General features: G+C 39.7%; 1 protein-coding gene across 5 annotated transcripts in view; it reads right to left on the reverse strand.

Annotated features, from left to right (window-relative positions):
* Positions 1–6,739: 6,739 nt before the first annotated feature.
* PAM (peptidylglycine alpha-amidating monooxygenase) overlaps positions 6,740–20,001 on the reverse strand; it is a 117,727-nt gene continuing 104,465 nt past the window's right edge. For 2 of the 5 annotated variants that reach the window (XM_014951482.1, XM_014951486.1), the window contains 9 exons: positions 19,870–19,942; positions 19,132–19,339; positions 17,845–18,045; positions 15,111–15,229; positions 14,040–14,139; positions 12,598–12,651; positions 9,728–9,931; positions 8,107–8,163; positions 6,740–7,557 (listed from right to left, as the gene is read on the reverse strand). In XM_014951482.1, the coding sequence (XP_014806968.1) occupies positions 7,376–7,557; positions 8,107–8,163; positions 9,728–9,931; positions 12,598–12,651; positions 14,040–14,139; positions 15,111–15,229; positions 17,845–18,045; positions 19,132–19,339; positions 19,870–19,942 (1,198 nt within the window). In that variant the 3' untranslated portion in view covers positions 6,740–7,375. The remainder of the gene's footprint in view (positions 7,558–8,106; positions 8,164–9,727; positions 9,932–12,597; positions 12,652–14,039; positions 14,140–15,110; positions 15,230–17,844; positions 18,046–19,131; positions 19,340–19,869; positions 19,943–20,001) is intronic. The other 3 variants (XM_014951485.1, XM_014951483.1, XM_014951484.1) reach the window with 3 other exon arrangements.

Raw genomic sequence — 20,001 nt, forward strand, 5'->3', positions numbered from 1 at the left:
TGTTTGTCTATTCTCTGTTAAGGTGTTCTTGCTTTCCAGCTATTTTACAATTTTTTCCTCCTAGAACTGAATGTTCCCTGCTGGAGGGCACCAATGAGTCATGATTTGCTTTTCACAGCAAGCAGTTAACAATCCTCTGGAAATAACACTTTTGAGAACCAGATAAGTTTCCTTTACTCCTTTGTCTGGGTGCAACATCAGTATCAATGACCTTTTGCAGCAGACATCATTACTCTGATGACTTAGAGTCAAAGTCTTTGCACAGTGACCTTCCTTGGTACTTTCAAAACATGGAATATTTTTTGGACTCGGAGTGGCGTGGATGCTCTTAGTTAAGGTATTGGACTAGCTGAAGATGAAACACATGAGCTCTAGAGTCTCACCAGGTGGTGGAAACTCAGCAAGGCACATCAGCAGCTGTCATCATCTCTTGGCCTGAGAGTGCGCTGCCCACCTGGGATTTCAACAGAAGGAAATGCGGTGTTAGAAGTCACCAAGAGAGGACACTCTTTTGAATTAGAAGGCTAAAATGGACACAAATAGACAGGATTTAGCAGTGTCTTCAGAAAATGGGTATTACACTCTTCTACACATATTAGAAGACCTGTTGACCTACTGTGTAAATCTTAGTATTCAAACTATGTAGACATTTGGAATGGCGAGCAGTACACAAAAAGCTTTACTTTGAAAAGGAAGGATAGAAGTAACCAGAGAGTAACTTAATTTTAAAACGCTCCATGCGGGAACTGTTAATCCTGAGAGATGTATTCCCCAGTTATTCCTCCTTTCCTCCTCTCCCTGCCTGTATCCAAAGCCCACATTTGCAAAACCTGAGCTGCCTGTCCCTGGGTTTGTCCCGTTGCAGCAGGCGTTACTTCAGACTCTGAGGAGGAGACGTTCACGTGTCTATCATCCCGTGGAGCACCTGGCTGCAGTTGTGTTTGTCCATCTCACCCTGGGGCTGTGCAGGGGTTACGGGGACGCGGCAGGAGCCTGGCAGCAGGAATCGGGGTGCCTGTGCACAGGAGAGGCTGTAAGAAACACAGCATTCCCAGCCTGCCCAGCGGTGCTGCCCGGATACAGATGGCTGGTGCGATGGTCCACAGCTCTCTCAGACACAACTTTCCATGAAACAGTTTTTAAATTGGAAGAAAAAAGATTCAGATTAGATCTCAGGAAGAAATTTTTTACTATGAGGGTGGTGAGCCACTGGAACAGGTTGCCCAGGGAAGCTGTGGATGCCCCATCCCTGGAAGTGTTCAAGGCCAGGCTGGATGGGGCTTTGAGCAACCTGCTCTAGTGGGAGGTGTCCCTGCCCATGGCAGGGGGGTTGGAACTTGATGATCTCTGATGTCCCTTCCAACCCTAACCATTCTATGATTCTATGATTTACCAGTCATCACTCACAGGGTCCTTTTCTGGGTGCTTGATGAGCATCTCTGAGCTTTCAGCAGCAGAGCTGGAGTGTTCAGAGCTGCAGCTGGTGGCAGGCAGCGGCGCCTTGAATAGATAAATTAATATCTGGGTGGCTTAGAAGGGAATGAATCAGATTTCACAATTCAGTACTTAAAATCAGTTGATTTTTTTGCCAATTTATGCCTTTAATCTCTCCACGCCTCACTTCCCCCTGCTGTACAAAGTGACTAGCACTGTGCCAGTTCCCCGGCACACCGAAAAAACAACATTCATTGCTCCTCACAAAGCTGGCAGGCGTAGTGACGAAAGCCCCGGCAGAAAAAAAGTCCGTAAGAAAACGAGTTCTACATTTTGTGCAGAATGTCAGTGATGCGCAGTAAATAATAATTGAGGTTCCTTCCCCACCAGACTGATCCTTGAGTGATTATCTCATCAGAGACCCCATCCATCACTCCCACAGATTAAAGACCTGGGAAAAAGGAGAGCAGGATAAATAGGAGCGGGGCAGGGTTGAGCGTAGGGTTATGGTATTGTGCTGGAAAAATGAATTATTTTTTTATTTTTTTTTTTAAGTTTGTTGGGGTTTTTTTGTTTGGTTTTGGGGCTTTTTTTTTTTAGGTTCTTCATTATCTTGCAGGTCCCTGCCTCCCCGCTGGCACGGTCGCAGGGTGGCAGCCTGTCCCCGCAGGAGCGCCATGGGATGCTGCCCGGCAGCCTGACTCTCCCGAGCCTTTCCTTCCCAGCACAGCCACCAGAAAAACGCTTTCGGTGCTCCCCGAAACCCGCTCCCTGTGAGCAGCATCTCCCAAGCCAGCGCCTGGAAAAAAGGCCACCCACCCTACACCACCCCCCTTCTCCCCCAAGCCCAAGGGAAGGTGGCCAGGTGGGGAGCCAGTCCTTTTTAACGCAAGGAAATGTTTCTTGAGCTGCAGTTTTGGGACGTGCCGCGGCTGAAGGCAGCGGTAACAAACGCTGGGGGTAGGGGGAGTGGTGGGATTAAAGCATCGAGGACCGCAGGGTTCTGTGTTTAAAACCTGTATGGCAGGGAGCACCAACTTTAGTCTGTTATGGCTGGGTTTGTGGGTTGCCTTGTCCCCATTCTGGAAAAATTCTTACATTCTAATAATAATAAAAAAAAAACCCGAAACACAAACCAGAAGATTTGAGTTTCTCATATGTTTCAGTTTGAAAAATGAATGTCGTTAAGTAATTAATAATAATTTCCCTAGTTTGCTGAGCTGTTACCAGTGACTCTTTGCTAGGAACAAATCACTCCACTGCATCTTTAAAATGGTACTTTTGGCACAGTTCTCTAGGAAAAAACCCTGCCTCTACAACATCTGTGTATTTCTTTAAAGAAGTCACACAATGGAATCAGGCAGAGCTTCACTCGCAGGATGTTGTGCTTCGCATGCGACTAATTAATAAGAAACACCAGCAGAAAGGAGCAGTTCAGCAAACGCCTCTTCATGACCTGTAGTATTTAGAAAATTCTCGTGCAGCTTCCCAGCTGCCTCCCGTGCAGCTCTTCCCTTGCAGCTCTCCAAATGTGTGTGTAACAGAGCCAGCTGGATGCTCCTTCCAGTTTTCCAGCCACCATGTCCAGAACAGCAGAAAGTTCACAGGTTTTGCCTGGATAAGTAGCTGCCACCAGAGATTTGAAATCCTCCTCTACACTGTCAGCTCCCCTCTTTCTTCTGCCAGCAATGTTTAGCTATGCAGATTAATCTAATTTTGTGACAGGCATTGGAGGGGAGATTGAGGAGCAGCTACAGTATAAATTTTGCTAACGAATTGTGATCATTGACAATGGAGAAAAAATATTTTCACATTTAAGAATTGAAAAAAAACCACCAACAACAGGTAAAGCCAGATCAGGGTGCTAAAACTCTAGGGTTTACTAGGATCTATTTAACATAGAAAATACGGTGGCCTGATTCCAGCTCTTAATTTTAATTGAGCTGGACATTTGTTTCTGGTTGTTTATTTTTAGTAGTATGTGACATGAATCCACTCAAACTGTGCATTATCTCACAACACAGTTTAAAAGTAATTTAAAATTTAAAAGTAAATTTAAAAGTAAACACAGCCTTTGAATTTTACAAGTATGTCTTAATGTGCAACTAAAAAATAAAGTTGCTTTTGAATTGCTCAGCAGTGATCTACTCCCCACAACTTGCATTGCTAATACACACATAGTCTTTCAAACAGGTTCCCATGCGTGTGTGAAATCAACAGAGTCCCTTCTCTCCACCATGACCCACACTAAATCCTAACCCTCTGTAGCATAACGTGTTACTGACCTAAGAGTTCTGATAAAGCATAAATAAATCTAGCTTTGGCAAGCAAGTAAGCAGCTGCTGCATTTTACTGCATTGAGCTATAAATCCTCATTAACTACTACAGTGCACTGCTTAATTAGAAAACTCTACTTAATCAAGATGCTTCCCAAGGAATCAATTTACACCTAATGATACTTGTGGCAAGGACAGCTGCTTAATTGGGATGGTAATTTCATTTAATCGGGACACCTTCAGGTGACCTGGGTGACAACCTGCAGGCTGTGGTTGAGGTTGCAGTTGCCCCTGCCTGCTCCCTGGCTCACAGGGAGCTCGCCCCACCACTTGCCAGTGGGTAGCAGCCACCTTCCCACCGCTCCCGGGGACTTCCAGTACCTCAGACACTTCACAACAGGCAGATGCTCAACAGGCTTCTGCCACAGGGAAAGGTGCTTGGCTACTTCACCAGCCTAACCCTGATGGAAAATGGGCAGCCCCTACAGCGACAAAAGTTAGTGCTGTGTCTTTGGAGTCTCAAAATGTGCAGTTCCACCTTGTTGATTAAAAAGCATAGTCTTGACTGGGACAATTGCTGAAACTAAATAAAACACATGCACTCCAAATCTACTAGCCGAGATTCAATAACCAGTATTCAACATTTAATACATAAATAACAATATTAGCACACAGAACTTGCCAGGATGGAAGACGGTCTGCTGGCTTATTAAAACGAGAGCTATGATTACAGAAAGGTTGTGTCTGCCATTTTATGTGAATTTGCTATTGCAGTATGAAGTCTCTGGTACGTTGTTTTCATAAGATGTAGCTTTAGTAAGAGATAAAGGACATTCAGTGCCTTCAAATAGGTTCACATTTTCTGCTCTGGTACCTATATGAAATTGGAGTACGCGGTTTCAGGTGCTGAAGTTTGCTTGCTGTTAGAAAGTAGCTGGCTGCTTGTCAATGCAGTTACTGAAGAATCACTGAATGGTTTGGGTTGGAAGGGACCTCAGAGATCTGCCATGGGTAGGGACACCTCCCACTAGAGCAGGTTGCTCAAGGCCCCATCCAGCCTGGCCTTGAACACTTCCAGGGATGGGGCATCCACAACTTCCCTGGGCAACCTGTTCCAGTGGCTCACCACCCCCAGAGTGAAGAATTTCTTCCTAATAGCTAACCTAAATCTACCCTCTTTCAGTTTAAAACTGTTATCCCTTGAGCTGTCCCTACAGGTCTTGGTAAACGATCTCTGTCTTTTTCATAAACTTGCTTTAAGTACTGAAAGGCTGAAATGAGGTGTTTGGGAGCCTTCTCCAGGCTGAACAACCCCAGCTCTCTCAGCCTCTCTCCACAGCAGAGGTGTTCCAGCCCTCAGATCAATTTTGTGGCCTTCACCTGGACATACTCCAACAGGCCTTCCTTGCACTGGGGACCCAGAGCTGGATGCAGTACTCCAGGTGGGATCTCGAGAGCAGAGTGGAGGGGGAGAACCACCTCCCTCGACCTGCTTCTCTTTATGCAGCCCAGCCTTAGAGACCTACCTCTGAATTCCAGAAAGCAGAGATTATGACTAACGCTTGTTTTAGCTTGTTCTGGCAATTAAACGGTCTTCAGCTACTCCCCCCTCAACAAAGCACTCTTAAAACTGGAGATAAGGGACAAACAAAGGAAAGGAGGAAGGAGGCAGCTGCATATTATCTTAATTGACCCAATACCATGGAAGTAGAGAACACCCAACCTCCGATGGATATAATGTGAGCTATCCAAATGTTAGAAAAATGTACCCTGATTGCTTTTGAGAAAAGTCTGTAATCTTTCAGAATTGATGCCATATGCACCACCTACAATAGCACTGCTGCCACAGCTTTAATTGCTCTCATTGAAAACTTCCTGTAAACGAGCGACTGATCTTTGCAGACAGCTTTAGAAGATCCTTCCCAGCTACCTTCTTGGTTTTTATTGATATACCAGGGATCAAGGCCACAGATAAAAATAACACTGCCTTGCTTTCAGAACCAAGACAGAAACAGGCCATTTTCCTTGTTAAATTAGGAAAACAGAAATTAGCAGGAGAGGAAGCAACTCAAGCCTATGCACTAAATACATATCACATGAAACTGAGCCTGTACTCCAGCACTTTAAAAAGCTATCCTGGAGATTTTGCCATACTTGAGAAAAAAAAAAAAAACAAACATCTGTCACGGATTTTAACTTTTTGTTCCAGAAAAAGGAGATTTATAAAATCTTGCTGGGGGAGGAAATCTTATCTTTTGCTCCACTATCATTACCTTTATTCCCTCAAAAAACACCTTCCAAAACCTGCAACCACAGGAAACTGAAAGCCTATTTTTCAAGCTCAAAACCAGCAATAGCCTATTACAACACCTGCAATGACGAGAATGGAAACTGTTTCATAAAACCCTGCAGCAATTACAGCTGTGTACACTCTGCTCATAATACAGGCTTTAAAAGGAGATTAATCATGCTCTGATCCTCATACTAGACTGATAACTCACGATGACATCACACAATGATTCACACTTCAGATGACTCACACAGCCAGGATAATTATCTAGCAGGTCTTCTGCAAGTCTCCTGTTCAATAAGCAAGCACATCACAGGATTTAGGACTTCTGCTGTTTGAATGAAAAAGGAAGTGTGGAGAAACAAGAAAATCAGTACTACAAATCAGGTAGTATTAGATGCCTACCCTAACTAATTTGCACATTTAATTTGAGACACAGGTTTCTTCTTAGCTGTGACCATGTTTTATTAAAGTAAACACCCTGCAGTTTTATTTTACAAGTAAAATTCTTCTTTAAATGCTTAAGCTTGGCTTTGTCACGTATGTAAATCACCAGTCTTTAAAAAAAATCCCTTGTGACATATCAAAATTTTCTAGCTTCCATACAAAATAGCACTTTTTCTTTGCTGGTAGAAGACATGAAGATTTCTACTGTATGAAGTGGTCCGTGTAACTTTTACAGCAGTTGTATACAAAAAACTTAGAAGTATGCAAAAATTCCAAAGTACACTCTGACAGCTAATGCTCTGCAAATACTTTATTACACAAATTACATTCAGCTTCTGAAAATAGTGTTCTAACAGTGATACCATCTAAAAATAAGACATCCCAGAAACACATCAAGTTAGGAAGAAAAAAAATTAAATAGAGACTTTTTTCTTTCCTTCAATGCAATATAATGTTAGTGATTTTAAAAAAATAGAAGAAGATTTAGCAGCTTCATTTTCTTGTGGCACTGTATTTTCTCTGTACTGCAATAGGTTAAGGACATTGAAGAGGAAAGGCACAAAACAGAAATTGGCAAATTAATACTTATGGGAAAAATACTTTGATGAAGCAGATAGTAAGACTTATTTACAAGATCCCCAAGTTAAGATGAGCAAATACTACTGCTTTAAATCAGTGCTGCAATTAGAAGACTGTTTGCTTTATTAAGATGGTCACATAAAAAACAACGGCACTGATATGGAACTTCATATACTCCTCCACTTAAAAAACAGAATTAAAACCAAACAAAAATTAAAGGAACCAGTGTACAGCCCCACACAGACTAGTACAGTTTACAATTAAATACACAAAATCTTAAACATGCTTAAGGGAAAAGGAATCTGACATTCTGGGTTGAATCGTATAATGGAGAACTCAAAGGCTGGTTTCAGGATGATGAAGGTGCTGGTGGGGGTGGAGGTGCTGAACACTCTTCCTCTGAATCTGTGCCATCATCTTCATCTTTTTCTTGATCACTTCCTTCAGTGCTCAGACGGTCAAACCCTTTTCGGCTGTAGCCTTTGTGACTTGCAAAGAAGTTCCCCAGGTTAAGGCCACCACCGCCTTTCCCTGTGGAAAGGAAAGGCTGGTCATAAGGTTTGCTTTGCTCTATGGGGGGAATAAAAATCCATATACCCATTCAACAGTGCAGTGCAAATTATTTTAAGCATCCTTCCAGAAACTGTTTTTAAAGACCAGCCCAAGAGCCAGAAAAGCTGAGTTTGGAGATTATGAAAGAGGAAGGAAATGTATCTTTTGAAGCTGAAGTTTCGAACTATTTTTTTCAGCATTCATGGTTTCATTAAGCCTTTACACAGGGTATTTGTGTTCCCACCAGGTTGCCTTTAGTCTCGAAGTGCTTCATTTCATTCACCAGATCCACAGATAACTCATTATAACAGCTACTGCTCTCCCACTGGTAGTGATACCTCCTCTTCAAGGGGCCAATAATGATGGATGAAAGGTGTCATGAAAGACATTCCCACAAAACACCTGAGGTTTGCCCCCAGTCCTTCCTCTCAGAAAGTTCCATCAAATCTGTTATTCAACTAGAAGTGAATACAGAAAAAACCCTCCAGTTACTGTGTTCTTAAAAGATACTCAATGACTTAGACTTACCTCTAAGTCTGCCTAAAATTCTGCCTGAGTTTGAATCGAGTTTGTGTTCCCCATCAGCTGAAAAATAAGGTAGATTTCAAAAATAAGCTAAAATAATACTCTTGAATAATTATCTGTATTTTCCAATACAAAGCACAGACATTCAACAAATTGAGCAGAAGCTTTATGAAGCAAAACTGATACTTTTCAGTTTCAAGATTAAGGTGAAATTATAATTACTAACAAAATTATGATACCGTGGATACTCAGTTTATGCCAAATTAGCCCCTATGAAGATTCACATGTTATTTCTGAGAATTTCATTCCCTTGGTTGTTCACTTAAGTTACTGTGAAGAGTCTGCACGAAGGACAAGATTCTTGTCATTTACAATGCGCACAACTACAGTCCAGCACACAGCAAAATACAGCTTGACATTTGAAATGGTGTAATTTCCCTTCAGAGAAACTTTCTGGAAGACAGTGATCTGTGAATTTCTTCAGGTATTTTAAAGGAACTTTCTCCTCCCCCTCACAAACTATATCCTCCTCCCTGGTAACTCTTTCCATCCTTCATCTGAAGAAAAATTAAGTGCCATGATCAAACTATCTTTTCCTATATACTACTCAGTTTCCATAAATCTGTGTAGGAAGTTTACTTTTACCAATGTAACTGTATCATGCTCTTTGACACAGTAAATTCAAGCACTGCTTGTATCCAAATGGAATGCAAAGATGCTGTGCTAGATCATACCCATTAACAGCAGTACTTCTGCAGTAGTCTAGAGCGACAGCACATTTGATGTGTTAAACATTTTTGAACACAAACAGGAAGGTGCATGCTGAAATCTTCAAATAAAATACATCCAAAATCAGTTGCACAGCAATAATAGGTTGCTGAATTATCTACTCTGTCACAGTATGTCCTGGCCAGTGGCAGAACTGCATTACTTGTCTATTCCATGTACCTTTTCTTCTCTTGATGGAATCATCTTGATAAAACTATTTATATGATACAAAATAACAAGTGTAGTGATTCCTACTGCAATCTAGTAGTTTCCCCAAAATAATGTTATTATATAGTATGAATTAAGAACAAGTTTACAAAGCATTGTAAATACCAATTAAAGGTCTCACAGCAATGGATGGAGGTGCATTATGGAAACACGCCTGACTCACAAAATAAGTAAGGTATTAGTGAACAATAATATATAATTTCTTTTAAATGTTATTTGTTTTCATTTTGCTTATATGTTTATTATACCCAGAGTCTTTTGTTCTCAACAGTTTAACGATCCCAAACCAAAAATCAAACTACGCTCAGAGCATTAAAATTTATGTATTGTAGACAATAACATGAATATATTCTAGTCATTTCTGAGATAACAAGTTTCAGCTTGACACCAATTAAAGTTTTAGATGCATGTTCTGAAAAGGTGGTGGCTTGAGATGTAATATTAAAGGCATAGGGGGACGCCGTTGCTGTGTGCACACTGAATCTTAGTTTGCATTCAATGTTGCAGTAACTGTTCAGAAGGTTAAAGGGACATTAAGCCTCTCTCTTCATACCCTCATCCCTTAATATTCAGCGGTGTTTTGAACTGGAATAATAAAAGCCTGTTCTCTAGAGTTACTCATGGTTACCTCCATAGACAGTTGTCTTCCTCCACCGAATAAATACTAAAATTGCCAGCAGGACAACAACAGGGACAACTAGAAGAGTTGTAACAAGAACAAAGGAAACTCCAGTGCTGGTCTGTTGGACCAAATGTTGTTTTTCCTGCTTCTTTAGAGGGTCTGTTGATTCTGGGTTGTTTTTCAATCTGGCTTCTACAATTGTTTCTGATTCTTTAAAAAGAAGACAATTTCAGTATGTAATCCATATGCATCAAGCAACACAGAACAAGGTGTTAAAGAAAAGAACAAGCTAGAATACCTGAAGTGTTGAGTAACAAGCAAACAAAAGACAAACAATTACAGAGACATTTTTAGCTCTTGCTGATGTGATCCCAAACACAAAGCAGAGAGAGTCCGAATGATATCACTCACTAGCAAAGATGCCCTCCCCTTTTCTGAATTTAAAAAATAGTAATTTTCTCATTTAAAACATAGGAAAATCCCCAAAAGATCTATTTTTGCAACTACCCTTGTGACGTAATATCATTGAAATATCTCCTTTTGATAATAACACTTCTACAAGAATTATAGATGTCCAGTTATGCTATATTATCATAAACAAGAAGAAGAGCATTTAAAGTTATTTTTAATAAACTTGTACCAAAGGGTTACATTTTTGGAACTGCTACATCCCATGAAAGTACTTTGACTCTGTAAATCTGGATAGCTTTTGAAAACTGCATCCGATCATTCCTGACTAATTTATTACCTCTGCACCTACAAGAAAAAAAATTTCATCAAAATCTTCTACGATGTTTTGTGTGTGTATAAAGGATCACATGCTTTGTGGTAACTTTAATGAGTAAAACTGTCTAACTATATAAAGCTGACTTCACTGCATGTCTTGAGAAGCAGCTGTGTCAGAAACGTGCTCTAAATCAACTCTGTTTTGAATCTGTATCAAACTTAAAATGATGTTCTATTCTGAAAAACAGCAAATGCTTCAGTTTACACTTAACACTAATGCAACGATATCATTGTTATCACTAATACAATGATAAACATAGTGATATCACTAACACAATGATAACATGCTGTCTGTTGAAGTAGTAGTTATAGCCAAAAGCATTTTTCCTCCACCATCTTGCCCGTCTCTGGGCAAAGCTACAGTTCTCCCTGTATGCTCCCCACTTCATGGCAGTGCAAGCGATGCCAACGGTCTGTCACCAGGGGCCTGTGAAAGCGCACGCCGCTCCTCCCAATTCATTGAGCAGAGGAGGTGTCAGCTAGCATGCTATCCTCCTAAAGAAACCCAAAATGCCTAGATTTGTTGTCCCTATGTTGCACTGTGGATGCTGTAATGTCAGTGGTTCAGGAGGGCTGATGTACCAACAAAGATGAAATAGAAGGATAACAGTTTCGGCAATACGGATTTCATTGCTTTATAATCTCAGCCTCCTTCACTCTACATGCTTGCAATCGGCAGTTGGGATCTCTTGGTATTTTCCTCTCCCTGCATACACCTGGCTAAAGCGAATCACACAAGCTCTGAATTCAACCAAAGAAAAACAGTTAAGAATTTTTGAACATTTTATAAAGTCCTCTCCATAGCCTCATACTGTTTTTCTGAAAGGGAAATGAATTTTTCTTTTTCCACATAAAAGACCTAAGTAACAGAATACAAATGGTTCAAATTATTTTTCATCTTTCTGAATTGCTATGTTACCCTTTCCAACCTCTTCCACATGTATTTCTTTATCTCCTTAAGTTTCTACAGGGTTTTATTTTCTTTTTATTTTCTTTCTTCATTTTCATGCAGATTAATTAAAAAAAAAAAAAAAAAAAAAAAAAAAAAGAAAAAAATTAGGGAAAAAAAAAGGGGAGGAGAGGGGAAGGAAGAGGAGAGGAAGATGTTCTATCACTGTATTAAACCTAAATTCATGTTGAAGAATACATTCTCACCTGAAGAAGTGCTTGCAAAGCCTATTAGAGTCCCTGGGGATTTTACTGAGACTGAGTACTAGAAGTATGAATTATTTGAAACAGACAGGCTAAAACTTCCTGAACAAACACCCTGAGCAATGTACAAATGTGGATTTAAGTGAGATATGAATTCAGGCTGGATCCAGTCCCGCACGGGTCAAGCCCATGTCATATAGTACAAAGCATAACTTTGAGATTAAAGAGAACTGAAAATAAATCCTTGTTCTGCTTTGGTAATTTTCATTTACAGAGATGCAAAGCACAAATATTTATAAACAATATTCTTACAGGACTCAGAGGGAATTCTTCCCTTTCAAATAATAACTATTTAAAGGATTAAATAAAAAAAAAAAAAAAAAAAAAAGGAAAGCAGTAGATCTAGGGAAAAAAATCTAAATAGAAAAAATGGTATTTTTTGCCATATGGTGTGACTGGCAAGGCTGCATACTGAAAGACTATGCAGAGAGATAAACCAATTACCACATCAAATAACCCTTTTTTAGTGGTTGAGGGCTGTGGAGCAGGGGGAAGGGTGCTGGGGAGAACTATCACAGTTATAATTCAGAGCTATTTCTGCATGTAGGGGAGCTGACACAGATACCAATCTGGACCATACCAGATGGTGGTACAGAATTAATCCACTAGTTAAATTTTTATCTCGGTGTCTGTGAAGCGCTTGTCATCACTGAAAATTAAATGTTTAGATTGGCTGTAAAATAGTGTCTACTAGGTAACACTGTTACAAGCTGCTTTCTAGTGCTTCCTATTGCCAGCTCACTGTATCTGTATGAAATTATGGTGAAAAACAAAACAGTCAAACTAGTTCGCATTTTTCCTTCCAACTTGGCAGCAGCAGTCCTAGTCTATGTAAAAAAAAAACTGGTTCCTTCATTTCCATTACGAATCAGACTAACCTTTTATTTCTTGTACCTCAATACCAGCCTTTTTAACTGACCGATGTTCCATTTCTGTAAAACAAAATTATTCTTCAGGACAACTGACATTTCAGAAAGACGCTCAGTGACATTCTCCTGATAGCTTTCTCAAATGTACAGTACAATCCTACAGTAAACAATCCCATCAGCTTCTGAACTTCACCAAGGAGAGTCAATATAAACCATTCAATAGCTCACAAGGCCATGGAAAAAAGAAAGAGCTTGACTCATGCAAGGTGTTTGCAATAATTAACTCTTATGCCACAGAGAGATTTTATGGGGAAGTGTAAAGGTTCGAGGAGTCCCACAGAAATAAAACTGTTCATTGTAATCACAATCACGGTGAATTAAAGGCTGGCTGAATCAGGGCTCCTTAGCTACTGCGGTTTCATGCTGCAGCAAAAGCTAAGAAGAAAATGGTATACAAGGACCTTCCTCATCTAACCTGTAAGTGACGAATAATTCCTTTATTTTTTTGTTCTCATGTTTCTTTCAATAAAAGCCTAGAAGTGTTCTTCTTCGGGTTACTATATGCAGAAAATGCCATATCCAGTCAGATTTACAATTTATCTGGTCAAGTTTCCTGTTATTAAGAGCAGCTGATACCAGATGCCCCAAAGGAAAATCCATGAATTATAAACAGACAAATATGGGATAACTGGCTTAGTCAGAAGTTCATTTATAACAGCAGACTCTTACTGGTTGACTAACACCCTGAAGCCTGGGGCTTTATCTCTCTCATACATTTTTTATCCAATATAATGTAACAGTGGATTATATTTTTATTCCTGTAAAATATCTAATCTCTCTCTGAACCCTACTAAATTGATGTCTGACTAATCAGGTCCCTCTCCCTGAAGCCAAGCTGCTTGCCTTACTATGGTTACTAGATTAAAACCGGGAAGTGTTTCCACTTCATGGTAATAGGACTTCAAATTATACTAGTTTCATTTTCTAATGATAAATACTCCCACTGAAATTAATATAAATTTTAAGTTGACTTGTGTTTTTACTTCAGCCTCTCGGAGTTTCCTATGTGATAACCACAAAGGAAGTAGTTGGCTACTCAGCAAATGATCCATTAAAATTACTAAAATGCTAGAGAGTTATGCTTTTGTTTATGCAGGGGCTGACATGACAAGGGATGGATCTACCACAAGGCAAATGCCTTTTGATTCCCCCTGCAACAAATGAACTCACACGTGCAGGACTCTTCCTCGACAGAGCATGCAGCAACGCTGAAGAACGAAAACTTTTAATGAAAGCTGAGCAATAGCACACGGCTCCTGCAGCACAGTTTGGAGGGTACTTAAATCATTGCCATTAAGCCACCACGTTCTTGGCCAGTGGCACCAGAAAAGTGGTACTTATCTGAAGATACAAGATGTGAAGTTGTGACATTAAGAACAAAAAACCCATACTTTCTGTGGATGCAAACTTCCACACTGCTCTGGCATGAACATCTCCAACGAATACTGTTCTATCTTCTGAAGCAACAATGTCATGCGGCATCTCAAAGCTCTGTGAAGATAAACAGTTGCAGATTACTCTTATGTGTCTACTCTTTCATGAGGCTTCCTTAACCCTGAACCTGAGACTGGTCACATTCAGTTCTTAGACTGGAAAATGCATCGGGGGCTGGTGTGAAGGCCTAACGTTATTGAAGGCAGAGGAATTCTTTTTCTGTTGTATGTTTGCCTTCTCTAGGGATAACACCACAGAAATTATTCTATAAGCAATTTTTATATCTATAATATTTATATCCATATTTTTGCATTCAATATTATCCTGTGAAATATGTATTTTAAAAGTCATGAATCTTGGTTTCAGCCCACATATTTAGTCTTTGTCAGAGTTTGTATGCAACACAGCTATTTCCTCTACTCAGAAAAAATAACTCTCTCTAATATACTTTAAAACTGGACTGCAAGTAACAGATTCCATAAACAGGAATCTTAACATTAATTCGTTAGTCTAAGACAATCTATGGAAACTTTTTTTAAAGACAAACATAATTTTTATGTGCAATACTGTATGAACAACATTTAGCCTTAACTTCCACACTGATCTTCTGTAAAGAAGGGATGTAACCGTACAGTTGAATACTATTCCTGCTCAGGAATGTAGTCTATTTTCTGTCAAATAACTAGCATCTAAATATATGAATAGTTCAAGTCATTCGTTCTTCTATTAAATTTGCTTTTAAGAACTGTCTGACAGCACTGAGTCATGCTTACCCTGACTAAAGGTATTATCTGTAGCAATCATCTTGAGGGTAGTATAATTTTCAAATGCGTACTACCTGTAGAAACTAAGACCCAAAATTCTAATGTCTTTATTAAGTTACTATTCTTAAGAATTCCTTTTGAATACCTTACATTATAAAACATCTTATTTCCTGTAATAGTCTTATGAAAGTTGGAGAAATAGGATGTTGCTAACATTCTCATGCATACAATTGTATGCACCAGGCACTCCGTGCAATACCCTACCTTTCTAAGTGGAATGAAAGTATCAATTATTTCTCCAGTAGAGAAGTTCATCACAAATCCTTGCACCGGTTCTGCCTGTTCAGGATAAGGCTTTCCATTAACTGCGAAGAGGAGACCACCTGCAACAACATCAGATTTGCTTTAACAACCCACACACAGCAAACTACAGTGAAGGTGAACTGTAACAGTACAGATGAAAACAGGCTGTCCGAGAGAGAAAGAGAGAGAGACAGAGGTAACTCAACAGGAAACTATATCACAAAAGGAAAGTAAGCTGTAACAAGTGAAAGTTTGTCCAAATAAGAACAAACAAGGCAATAAGGCAATATTTTACAGATTGGTTAAATGTAAATAGAATGTGAAAGCATTAAAAAAAATAATCTGAAGGAAGTTTTGCTAAGAATGCTTGTTCTGATAATGAAAAGTTCTTTAAATGAGTAGTGAAGCTCAGTTTTTGACCATTTTTTCGGTTCAATATGTCGGGGAGATTCTGATACACAATTTTTATCACAGCAAAGAGATTAGAGGAGCCAGCTCAACTGGAGGAAGATACACAAAAGGTGTTAGACAAGTTGGAGGTTAATAATTCACCAGGTTTGGAAGGCATTCACTCTCATTCAGAAGGAAGTCAAATGTGAAATTACAGACCTCGGGCCAAGCTGAGTAACCTAGCACTGCAAACAGCCACTCCCCAGAAGACTAGCAGGCTGCCAAATTAATGCCCATCTACAAGAAGGGCTCAAAAGAGTGCCTGGGACCTACACACCAACAATAACAGCTTCCAGCCCCAGTAAAATGCTGAAATCCATAATGAAGAGTAAGTTGTGGTAAGTGCAGACTGTTGGAAACAAGTTAGTATGCTAAGTCATACTAACTCTCACCTCTGAACAGGGAGAAAAAGCACAAAGGTAAAGGAGATTCAGCAGACATACTTGGATTTTCAGAAAACCTTTGCCGAGGTTGTGCATCAGAGGTTATTAAAAAATATGATTTGTCACAGGGCTGAATGAAAGACCCAGTAATGAACAGGAAGTAAAGAACAGAGCTTAAGGGCAGAGTTTAAAATTTTTCCAGACAGAGAAGTCTGCGTAGTGAGATCCTGCAGAAACAATTTCCAGCTGGCAACAATTTCATTCAATAGCCTTCATCAGTGACCTGAAAAATGGGGCGAACAGTGACATCTCTCAGTCTGAGGAAAGTATCGAGTTCTACAGAGTGGTCCAAAGCTTGATGATATTGATAAAGTCCAAAAAAACCTCTTTATAAGAATGAGTTGTCAAACAGATGGTGGAAGAGCTTCAGCATAGACAAATGTAGAGTGATGCTTCTGTAAAAACATAATCTAGATCATGCCTACGTGATGTTTGTCATAGAAATAGCAGCTACAACTCAGGAGAGACACCTCTGAGCCATCACTGAAAGCTCCGAAACCTTTGGCTCCACGTACAGTAACAGCCAAGATTTTAACAGAATGTTGGGCATCATCGGGAAGAGATTAGGAATGGAGGAGACACTTCTTACACTATGCAAAAATTTAGCATGCCCACATCTTGAGTACTCAGGGCTCTTTTACCCTCTGCATCTCAAGAAGGTCCTAATGAAGTTAAAGATGCTAGAGGAGAAAGGCAACCACAGTAGTCAAAAGGCTGAAGCAGTTAAATGGCTTCTGGAGAGAGACTTAGGTGGTTGGGGAACCTTGTTTTGGAGAGGGGAAGACTTAAGAGGCAGTAGGTATGGGGAGTGTGGAACTGTTATTCACCAGCTCCCAAAATCCTGGGATTCAATTCAATGAAGCTAGGGCACCTTTTTAAATTAAAAAAAAAATGAAGTGGGTAGTGAACTTATGGAGCCTGTAGCTGCCGAAGGTCAAGGAGGCAGAGAGTACAAGCCAGTTCAAAACAGGACGAGGAAAGCTCATGGGCAGTAGGTCTATAGAAAGACATGAAAAAGAGGTCAGGAGCTACCTCCTAACACCCTTAAATAAAGTGCTTGTGGATACATGGGAGAGGAATGGACCACAAAATGCAGCCAGGCTTACACATTCTCCACAGAATGCCTCTCTTGCTGCCACTGTCAGAGGCAGAGCTACAGGTATCAGGTATCTCATCCACTACAGCATTTCTTATGTTCTTGCCAGACGCAAGACAGATAACCAAGATATGAAATTTGATATCAACTACAGAGTCAGGAGTCTGACATGCCAAAATTCTTCATCCAGTTCTTGACATTCACATTACCTTCAATATCAGTATTAAAAATCTAACCCAAAACCTTAATACAGTAATTATTAAACAGATTGTGGTATCAAAAATGGCATCTTTTTCAAACTGTTTGCTTTCAGACCTTTTGATTTACGAAACTCAAAACTTTTCTTGATACTTTCGAACCTCTTTATTTTGCTTTCATCAATGGAGCTTGAAATAAATATTTTTAAATGTTATTATTAACTAATTATTGACTGTGCAGTCACTAGGAAGCAAACAAGATCATCTACTTGTGACATCACATTTAGGGAGTCTAATCAGTCACTTCTCAGAAGCAGAGATTATATGCAAGCTCTCCTCATCCCTCAAGTGGGAAAACAAGATAGTTATAAAATTTTCCATTACATCAGCTGTACTCTGAAAGAGAATAAATATCTGACTGATAACAGTCTTCATGAAATAACATTGTGTACTGTGATACAGCAGCATAAAGCAACTACTTGAAATCTGAAGAGGAGGAAAAAGATTACCTGAAACATATGAAACTGCAAACAACTCTCTTCCAAACGATTTGTGCTTGATCTCTCTTACGAACTTCCCAGTCTCTAGCCTGAAGCACTGAATTCGACCGTTTTCCCTGTCTGCCACACAGAGCTGACTGAAGTCAGGGATCAGGGCCAAGCTGTGAGGGATATGAAACTGCCCAGGTTTGGCTGTGCCTGAAGAAGTCTCTGCAACACAAGACATCCAGGTTTGTGTCAAAGTACACACCGAAAGTGTCAGTTTTGCTTAGAAACAGCAATATATCGCATAACGAAATATAACATCAGGAAAAAAATAAAGTCAGCTTGCTTGTTCCTCCTAGCAGTTTTTCTCATTTAGGTAGTCTGTATATAGTAGTCCTTTGTGTTGCCTTTGTAAATACTAAATATATGAATTCACTATTTCCTGTAATATTAGGCATAGTTTAATGCCTGATACAAATATCAGAGTCAGGCAGAAACATAATTACTCATAAAACTTAAAATAGATAGGAGCATGGCATAAGTCTTGCAAAAAAGGTGAAGGCTTATACTATTTGATCAAATGTTCTAAGAGAAAAAGAAGGTTTTTGTGAAAGTCAGAACATTTTCTTGATAAGACAGCACATGCCAATACTTGTACTAGCATGCTAACAAATTCCCATTTTTTATTTTTAGTGAATATACGAATACTATAAGTAGCTGTACAAATTGAATATAGATAGTTGGAATGCAATGACAAGGCTGGAATTCATCTAGGGCCTGGGAAGGTATTTCACTAATGAAAATTTATAAATGTAAGTAACAGTAACATCAGCAATCACAGAATGGTTAGGATTGGAAGGGACTTTAAAGATCATCTAGTTCCAACCCCCCTGCCCTGGGCAGGGACACCTCCCACTGGACCAGGTTGCTCAAAGCCCCATCCAGCCTGGCCTTGAACACCTCCAGGGATGGGGCATCCACAGCTTCTCTGGGCAACCTGTTCCAGTGTCTCACCACCCTCATAGTAAAAAATTTCTTTCTGATATATAATCTAAATCTCCCCTATTTCAGTTTAAAACCATTACCCCTCATCCAATCACTGCACTCCGTGATAAACAGTCCCTCCCCATCCCTCCTGTAGGCCCCCTGTGGTACTGGAAGGCTGCTATAAGGTCTCCCCAGAGCCTTCTCTTCTACAGGCTGAACAATCCCCACTCTCTCAGCCTGTCCTCATAGGAGAGGTGCTCATGGTTCACGATGTGCTGATGGTAACAGCAGTAGGAGTGAAGCACCAAGCGCTCTGATCTGTACCTTCTCCCCACTGCATCACATACAATCCATTTGGAGAGAACTGAACGATTCGACTGTTGCAGTAGCCATCAGAGACGTAAATGCTGCCCGTGGTCGGATCCACAGCCACATCAGTTGGTTGACAGAAATGATTTCTGTCACTGCCCGGTTGCAAAGCCACCCCTAAGATCAGTAATGGTTCTTTGTCGTCTGCTCCCAGTTTGAAAACCTTTTTTTCAGTTGATGGGAAAAGAGAAGAGGTTTCAGTCATGTAAAATAAAATATAAGAGGGATGACTGCCTATGGAAAAATATCTAGTACTGTATATAAAATAAATTTATATACCAAACGTAATCTTAATGTATTGACTGTGACATCAATTACCAGTTTTTCAACAGTGTCAATCTAGGAAATTTCTGCCTAAATTTCCTGTGATTACAGCAAACTAATTAGTTTCACATTCTGGATTTAAATAACATAGGAGAACTGAGAAGCAAAGATGTAGCAGAAAAATCTGTTCTTTTTCAAAAGATTCATTTTTTTAAAACAGATAGTTTTATTTCTGAGTACTATGTCTATGTAGCGAATTATTCAACACAACCATATTCCATGAAGGCCACAGGGGTCAATTTCTATAGGCATATTCTTAATGTTTATCTTAACAGGCCTAGATAAATAATTTATGTCAAATCTCTAGGAAAACAAAAACATTTTTTGGTAAAATATTGAAGTCCTGATATTAAAGCTTCCAAAACATACCTGATGAAGAGCTACATCAGTGACCCAGTAGTTACCATTTTTATCTATACTCAAACCGTGTGGTAAATAAAATCTGCAAGCACAAATGTAGAAGAATCAAGTTAAAAACATCTTTCAGGAAGAATGACATAG

Source organism: Calidris pugnax, unplaced genomic scaffold (genome assembly GCF_001431845.1).
Source record: "Calidris pugnax isolate Ruff unplaced genomic scaffold, ASM143184v1 scaffold148, whole genome shotgun sequence".
Lineage (NCBI taxonomy): Eukaryota > Metazoa > Chordata > Aves > Charadriiformes > Scolopacidae > Calidris > Calidris pugnax.